General features: G+C 51.7%; 1 protein-coding gene across 4 annotated transcripts in view; it reads right to left on the bottom strand.

The window, feature by feature from the left end:
* Positions 1–7108, bottom strand: part of Stxbp2 (syntaxin binding protein 2) — an 11538-nt gene extending 4430 nt beyond the window's left edge. For 3 of the 4 annotated variants that reach the window (XR_003712954.1, XR_003712955.1, XM_028779739.1), the window contains exons 1-14: positions 7040–7100; positions 5969–6018; positions 5654–5735; positions 4860–4936; positions 4307–4385; positions 4110–4213; positions 3747–3895; positions 3013–3097; positions 2801–2931; positions 2610–2717; positions 2293–2350; positions 2110–2175; positions 1945–2025; positions 1271–1409 (exon numbers count right to left, since the gene is read on the bottom strand). Coding sequence is in view for 2 of the 4 variants with exons in the window: in XM_028779739.1 (XP_028635572.1) it covers positions 1271–1409; positions 1945–2025; positions 2110–2175; positions 2293–2350; positions 2610–2717; positions 2801–2931; positions 3013–3097; positions 3747–3895; positions 4110–4213; positions 4307–4385; positions 4860–4936; positions 5654–5735; positions 5969–6018; positions 7040–7076 (1246 nt within the window). In the remaining 2 variants the exon portion in view is untranslated. Of the gene's footprint in view, positions 1–1270; positions 1410–1944; positions 2026–2109; positions 2176–2292; positions 2351–2609; positions 2718–2800; positions 2932–3012; positions 3098–3746; positions 3896–4109; positions 4214–4306; positions 4386–4859; positions 4937–5653; positions 5736–5968; positions 6019–7039 lie in introns of all 4 variants that reach the window. The other variant, XM_028779740.1, reaches the window with a different exon arrangement.
* Between the last annotated feature and the right edge of the window lie 974 nt (positions 7109–8082).

The following is an 8082-nucleotide window of genomic DNA, read 5'->3' as shown; positions in this document are numbered from 1 at the left end:
AGAGAGAGAGAGAGAGAGAGAGAGAGAGAGAGAGAGAGAGAGAGAGAATAGACACATGCACAGAAAGAGTCTGGTGGGCTGTGCACACTCTGATGGAGTTGCTAAGTTTTGCCCACACTAGTCAGTTGTTTGTAAACACTCACATTGTACTTGGATCAGAGGAAGGCTTTGACATTCCGAGCCTGACTCAAGGAAGGCCTTGCCACCCCATGAATCTGAAACATTGGGTCCTTGTCATGGCTGTGTTCGTGTCAACAATACACACCCACTCAGGACTTGCTCATTTCCCCACACCTTGTCTCAAGAGAAAACTACGGCAGAGAAGGATACTGGCATTCGACAGATCACACCCAGTATCATACTCTGGTCTTCCCACAAGCGTGCAAAGAGACCTGAGTTTAACTCCCCAGTGTCCAGGAGTCATGTACACTTGTAACCCAGTGCTTCAGGGATGGGGATCTTCAGGGAAGATCACAGACCTACTGGACTCCAGCCTAACATAACATTCGGGGAGAGACCCTATCTCAAAGGACTAAGACAGAGACTGATAGAAGACATCCAACATCCTGCTTTGGTCTCCCACATGTACACACAGCACATACAGCTGCACACATACTACCACACACAAACCAGTTGAGGGAACACCAACTCTATAGAAGCCACATGTGGAGTCTTTTCATGGCCAACCTCTTTGTGTGTGTGTGTGTGTGCTTATGCATGTATGTGTGTGCATGTGCATGTGGGTGTGTGTGCAAACATACATGTAGGCAAATCACCCATACATATATAGTCATTTGTTTTGTTTGGTTTTTCAAGGCAGGGTTTCTCTGTGTAGCCCTGGAACTAATTTTATAGACCAGGCTGGCCTCGAACGAAAAGATTATCCTGTCTCTGCCTCCCTAGTGCTGGGATTAAAGGTGTGAACCACCAACATCTGGCTAAATAACTAAGTTTAAATAACAGGAACCATTCCCTGGGGAGAGGATCCAGAACTGTGTAAGAGTGGAGAAGCAGATCCAAGCACAAACATACATGCATTCATTGCTCTGCTCGACTGTGAATATGACCAGCTGTTTCAAGCCTGACCTCGATAGTGACTGTAACCTGAAACTGTGAGTCAGATAACCCCCTTCTCCCTTGAGTTGCTTTTGTTAGGGTGTTTTCTCATAGCGACAGGAAAAGACACTAAGATAGCATGCTAGGTGATGAGGGCCTTGTGGCTGTAATGGTTCTAGGATCTGAGAGCATCCCTGGCCACGCCCTCACCCACCATTCCGCAGAAGGATGTAGAGCAACAGAACGCGGATCTTGTCATAGGGCGGCACCGAGGCATCCAGCAGCACCGGGACAATTAGCTTCATGGCGTCCTTGATCTTCTCACCCTCTGCATCAGAGCCCATGGCCAGGTCCTGCACGACATGAGAGTTAACTGTGCAGCTGGCTGCCGTGGGAGCACAACAGAGCAGGGGCATATCAGGGACTTTGGTAAGATGATTCCACCCCCTATCTCCCCTAGAAACTGGTTTCCTGAAGTTCATCTGAGCACAGGCTGAGCCCTCCGCATAATCTCCAACTCTCACTCCAGTCCTGACTCTAAGCACAACTCTGCCCTACTCTCCAAGACCTCCACCAAGGCCCATCCTTACAAAGACACCTCTTCCCAAACCCCATTTCTCCTACCCTCTGAGGCCCTGCCTTTCCCCCAAATTCTCCCTACCAGAGGCCCGCTGTGAGTTCCTGTCCCTGCTCCCCAAATTTTGCCCCATGGAGGGCCCTGGCCACCTCTTTCAGGCTTTTTTCCTCTCTAAGCTCTACCTCCTGGGGAGCCCCACCCCTCCCTAGGTCCTGCCTCCTGAAGGGCACCCTCTGAGGCCCCATCCCTCCCTTACTGCTGCCTTCCCAAACCTCCAAAGGTCCTGCCCTTCCCAAAAGCCCCAGGCCCACCTGCTCCACGCTGCACAGCTTCTCCACCGAGCCCTTGAAATGCTTCATGCAGTCATCTGCTAAATGCAGGTGCGTAGAGTACTGCAGGGTGGGAACTGGGTTAAGAGAGACAATCAAGTCAGGCAGTCGGCCTGAGCCTGGGTAGGTTTGACTGTCCGAGCTTACCTTGTTCAACTCCTTCTGATACTGTGGCATCTTTTTCAGGATGTGGGACAGGTCTTTGATGTTGGCCTGAAGTAAGGGTAGGAGAGGGTAGAGAAGGGAAGGGTGAGGCCAGGCCCCTGCCCTATACCAGGGGAGGTTCCACTCCACTCCAGGCTGAAGTCCTGCCCCACCATGGCCCTCTACCTTATCTGTGGTCAGCCGCTTACTCTCACAGAATGTCTTCAGGAGCTCCGTGACCTTCCTAGCCACGATCAAGGGCAGGAGAGGGGAAGAGAAAAGATGCTGAGACATTTGGGGAGGGAGGCCTCTTACTACCAGCTAATCGGAGACACCTAGATACATGTACCAGTCCCAAGCCATGGGGATGCACTGGGGTGATGTTTGGAAAGAAGCAAGTCAAGGTTGTCCCTGAAGACTGTAACCTACAGAGGGACAATCCTGAGGAATGAGGCCTGGATGCCTGGGGCCCTCCCACGCCAGCACCCGTGTCAAGCTCTCACTTGGAAACATCTGCTATGTGCATGTGCCGAAGTTCCACCCACAGGTCATCATCTTCATCCAGCAGTACAGCCTTCTCCCGGGACTCACTCAGCCCTGTGGTCTCATACCTGGAAGAACAGGACAGATCAGAGGACACAGGACTTAAGTTGGCAAAGGATGGGGTGGCAGGCATCTTCCTGGTTCCGTCTACCTGTATGTGTCCTGTTCGATGTTGAGAAGATCATAGGCCATGGCTTGGAATGTGAGTTCATGTAAGAGTGGAGACACGGGGTCTGCTGCCCGGTCCATTATGAGCAGCTGCGAGCGTGTTTTCTCTGGGCCCTGGGCAAGGAGAGACAAGAATGACGACACCGACTGTGACCCCACAAAGCCTCCCTGGCACCTCTCCAGCATTCCCCTCACCTCGCCCAGACTAGGAGTGTCTGCTTTGAAGGCATTCAGCTTGGCCAGGACAGCATGGGCCAGCTGGGCTGTGTCTTCTGGACCCCTGGAGGTGATGCAGTCAAACACAGGGACATCAGGATGTGGAGGCTGGGAAGACTGGGCACAGACTGGGGACATCAAGGATAGGGGTGAGGGTGGCAATGAGGGATCTGGGTAAAGGTCAAGTTAAAGACTGGACCCAGGAGCTGGGGAGATGGCTAAGTCAGTAAAATAGTTGCCATCCAAGCATGAGGGCCAGGCTCAATCCCCAGAGCACTGGAAAGTGTGCTTGACTTTCCGGTATGGGAGGTGGAGACAAGGATCCCCGGGCTCGGATGGAAAACCTGGGCCAGGGAAGAACCTTCTCTCAAAAAGACAGCTAAGGGGCTAAAGGCTCCAACTGCTCTTCCAAAGGACCTGAGCTCAGCTCCCAGCACCTACTTCCAGAGGCTCGCAGCCCGTCTCTCTAGCTCCAGAAGGTCTGACCCCTCTTCTGGACTACATGAGAACCCTCACATGCACACACATGCACAGTTTTTTAAAAATCTTTAAAAAACTAAAGGTAGATGGTGACTGAGGAAGACACCTGAGGTTGACCTTTGACCTCTACACATACACACATGAACACGTGCATACACATAGGGAAAAAATGGACACAGAATGAGCGTGAAGGTAAGAGGGCAGCACTGGGGAAGGGGTGGGATAGGGCCCACTTGCGGTAGCGAATGGATGGGTATTCCTGGAGAGTGGCACACAGTGTGGCTATCTGCTGGGCCAACGCATCAAGCTGCCGCCCTCGCACCCCTGCTCGAAATGGGCAGTAAAGGTTGTAGGTGCTGTGCGGGGCATCCAGAGAGAACACCTGGGAAAGACAAAAGTGTCACAATCACTAGAGAGGACACCCAACCCAACTTCCCGCTGCTGTCCCCTGCATTTCCCAGGGGTCTTCAATATCCTCTGGAACCTGTTTTGCCAGCTTTGAAGCAGGCTAGGATACTCCCTGTTAGTATTCTGTCTGTTCTGGATACTCGGTCAAGGACAGCCCACCCCTTCCCCACCACAAGCAGGGGCTGTACCTGAGCCTCATAGGGGAGGAAGGCAAGGTGGATCTCTTTCAATGTCTTTACCACCTTCGCCAGGCGAGAGCGGCCCAGTTCACTGAACAAGGGCTCAGGGCATGCTGGGTTGGCAGAGAGAGACCATCAGATCAATGTTCTGTCACCAAACTCCCCACCTCAGCACAGCAACCAACACCCTGGTTAGCCTCACTCACTGTCAGTGAAGAAGATATGGGCTGCTTTGTAGGTGAAGGTTGGTGTCCCCTGGAAGTCTGCAATCAGGGCCTGAACCGACTGGGGAGTAGAGATCACTGTTAGAGTCAGGCTCTGCACCCCAGATCGACCTTCTGCATAGGACCCCTAACTGATGTTCATCTCCCCACTGTGTACAATTGGCACTTGTTGAGGGGGATTCACATACACACATACATTAACACATGCACACATTCTGTACATTCACACGCCTAAATTCTGATATCTGCACACATATACACCACAAATCCTGATATGTACATACACATATATGCATAAATACCTACATTCTGATGTGCATCATTGGCATGTGCCCGCATGCACACATGCACCCTGACATGCATATGCACAATTCTGATATATACACACATACACTGGCACTTGCATACACATACACATGTGCATGTTCGCCTCGTGTGTGCACATACACATATTACGCACATTCAGATACTATTGACAATACACCATTCAAGCACGCACAAACCCATGCACACAGAGGCTCGCTCCTGCAGGCACCTTCTCCGTGGGACTCAGCAAATAGATTGCCTCCAAGCTGGGAATGGGTTCTCTCCGTTTGTTGATGTCTTCCACAACTAAAACCAACAGAGGAAGAGACACACATGGTGGTATGTAGGAGGAGACAGGGGAGTCTCAGGTGTGGGGAACTGTTTTAAAGGCTTGTACCACTTGTACCACTCCCTTTGGGTTCTTAAATAGAAATATATCCCTAAGGTCCCCCCACTTAAAGAGCTACAGTCAAGGTTCTGCACATTTGGAGTACCACACCCATACTTTTGGTATCTATACACTCTTGAGAACCCAGAGTCCACCCAAGCTTCCTACAGAGACACCATATAGGGGCTGCAGGGTCATTGTTTTATTTGTATGTAGCCGGGGCTGGCTTTGAACTCATTAGCTGACTAATTTTAAACTTGTGATACTCCTGCCTCCTCCACCTCCTGAGTACTGAGAGTATAGACATTTGCCACCATGACCATTTTATATGGTGCTAGAGACTGAACTCAGGGGGTTGTTCATGTTAGGCAATCTCTCTGCCAAAGGGGCTATGTTCTCAGCTCAGGAGGTTGAGTTGGTTACAGTCAATGAGGCTGACTCTTTAGGGACTGCAATCAGGAAATCCTACATGAAAGGAACCCTATAAGCTTCCTTGCTGAGAGCATGCATTTGGCCACATGCTCCAGGCTACGTGGGGAGAACTATGCACTGAACCAGTATGGAGGGATCCCACACTCAAGGGCACATCCAGATGTCCCACATTCAAGGGGTCCACCTCAGATTCATCCACTCACTGGTGATGCCCTCCGCCAAGATGTCTGACATTTTACAACAGGATGACAAGGTTCGCATGCTTGGGTGGTCCATGATGAGTACCTGACCAGATGGATGGACACAGACACAAGGAGAGGTGAGCCATGCAAAAACAATCTGTAGCTGGTCCTAGGAGAATCAGAGGCAGTGGGGCATCTACATCTACCCAAACCCGCCCTGGGGACCAACAGCTTATTCAAGGAATTCTTGAAAGGACTCTCACATTCTGGGGTACCTGTGTAGATTTGGATAAAAGGCTGCCCCTGGGTATCCAGACATCCTGCCTCGGCCCCTACCTTCCACTCGCCATCCTTCTTAACACTCCGGATGACTCCGCTTAGAATTTCTACAGGGAAAAGAGAAGGGGAGAGGGCTTGGGACACTTGTCCTCTAGGCTGGACCCCAATCTGGATCCTGAGTGGAAGCTCCTGGCATTACCCCCAATTTACGGATAGTCAAACTGAGGTGCTCTGAGGTCAGATAACTTAGCTAAGCACCCTCGTGTCTACATGGTACAATGCACAGGCGACAGGTACATCTTAGAGAATTGAGTGAAGGGGAGTGAGGGCCTCCTGGTGTCCCTTAGACTAGAATGCTTGGTTCCCAGATCTGAGGGATCCTATCAACCCCTAAGCCTGCTTCCCACTAAGCCTTGTGTATGTAGGGAGGTTTCCTTTTAACACCAAGGTACTGGACTTTTCCACAAAAACCTGTTCTGTCCAGAGGAAGGAGTAGGGGAAAGGGGAAAAAAAGTGGCCTTGCCCAGAGCCTGGCCAGTGCACCAGAGTTTCGAGTCCACTGTTATCAGGGCGGAAGAAGTAGCTGAGGCCGGAACTACTGGAGGTGGGGGAGGGGCATCGTAAGCCCTCTTCTCCCCACCAAGAACTTGAGTTCGCAAGGAGGAGAAGTTAAGCCTTCCAAGGAGCTCCTAGGCATGATGCAAAAGAGAAAGTGTCCTCTTCATCACCCCCATGGGGCATGTGCACACCACCTGAGTGCTCATACATCCTCGGGGTCGTTGACCAGGGCACTGTAGGACCCCTGGGACCAGCCCCTGAACTCTCAGGGTTTAGACACTCGTCAGCCTGTAGCAGAGGCAGGCCCAAAGGTCTAGACGCGAAACTATGCCTCCCTCTCGTCGCTTGTTTGAGACCTCCCCATCCCAACTTTGTTCTGCCAGCTGCAATTGGGGGGCAGGCAGTCCAGCTGGGCCCAAGACCCCGCCCGTCCTCTCAGGAGTCAGGTGTTCTCCCCGCCGTCAGGATCCCGGGATCCCAGAATCCATGCACCTCACCTCTCCCGAGGTCCCCAGCCCCCCAAGGGACAGGCGAGAGAACACCAGAACCCCGCCGCGGGGTGACACTCACTTTCCCCTACCACCGCCTTCAGCCCCAAGGGCGCCATCTTCCCCCAAGGAGTAGCGCCGCTTCCGGGTCGGTCCCAAGGTGGGGGCGTGGCCCTGCGCGTCATCCACGTGGGCCCCACCCCGTGGGCTCGGATCACGCCCCCTGCGCACCTGGTCCCGCCTCCCGGTCATCTGTTCTCGCCCTACCTCTAGGAAGTTGGGTCCCAGCAGCACCACTTCAGGGCAAGGCAGAGTGACAAGGACTCAAAGGAACAATCGCTAGTTTGTGTGCGCCCTCCTTCATGGGAGGAATCCTTCATGGGAGTCTTTAAGTGTTCCCTTGCTCACGCACATTGGGATTACACATATTGCTTAGCGAGATGTCAGAGCGTAAAAATACTCATCTCGCCGGAGTACAAGTACCACCCTCCCCAGAAATTCTTCCGTCTGTGATATAGTGTGCCCACTCAAAGGACAGCGGGACTTTGTAAATCTGGAACTTTACAAGTGCCCTCTGGGATCCAAAGACTAGTAGTACAAGCTTGGGCAATATTTGGTAGGGAGTACACGGGAGACTCCACTGTGTACTAGGCGCCTTTTCTATGCAGCTTGCTCTCTCAGTCTTAACATTCTGTAAGAGCCCCGTGGTGAACCGGGAACATAGATTCGAGCACTAGGACCACGGATCTCTGCCTGTTCATGAAGGAATGCGTCTCACTCTTTTTCACTAGCATATATTATTGCACATGATAACGGGTTTCACTATGACATTTTCATACATGCATATAAAGTATGTTGATCATATTCACTCTCATTTCCCTCTTATACCCATACTGGATAATCCCTTTCTCCTTTCCTAACTAGTGCCCCTTCTACTTATATGTCTGGTTTTGTGTGTGTGTGTGTGTGTGTGTGTGTGTGTGGTGTGGTGTGTGCGTGTGTGCCAATAGGTTTTAACTGTGGTTGCTTACAGGAGCATAAACAACTTACCAATGGCTACATCGCTGAAGAAAATCAGTCTCTCTCTCTCTCTCTCTCTCTCTCTCTCTCTCTCTCTCTCTCTCT

This window comes from Grammomys surdaster, unplaced genomic scaffold (assembly GCF_004785775.1).
Source record: "Grammomys surdaster isolate TR1022 unplaced genomic scaffold, NIH_TR_1.0 362, whole genome shotgun sequence".
NCBI lineage: Eukaryota > Metazoa > Chordata > Mammalia > Rodentia > Muridae > Grammomys > Grammomys surdaster.
The sequence above is the reverse complement of the archived record's forward strand: the minus strand, read 5'-3'. Positions and strand labels throughout refer to the sequence as shown.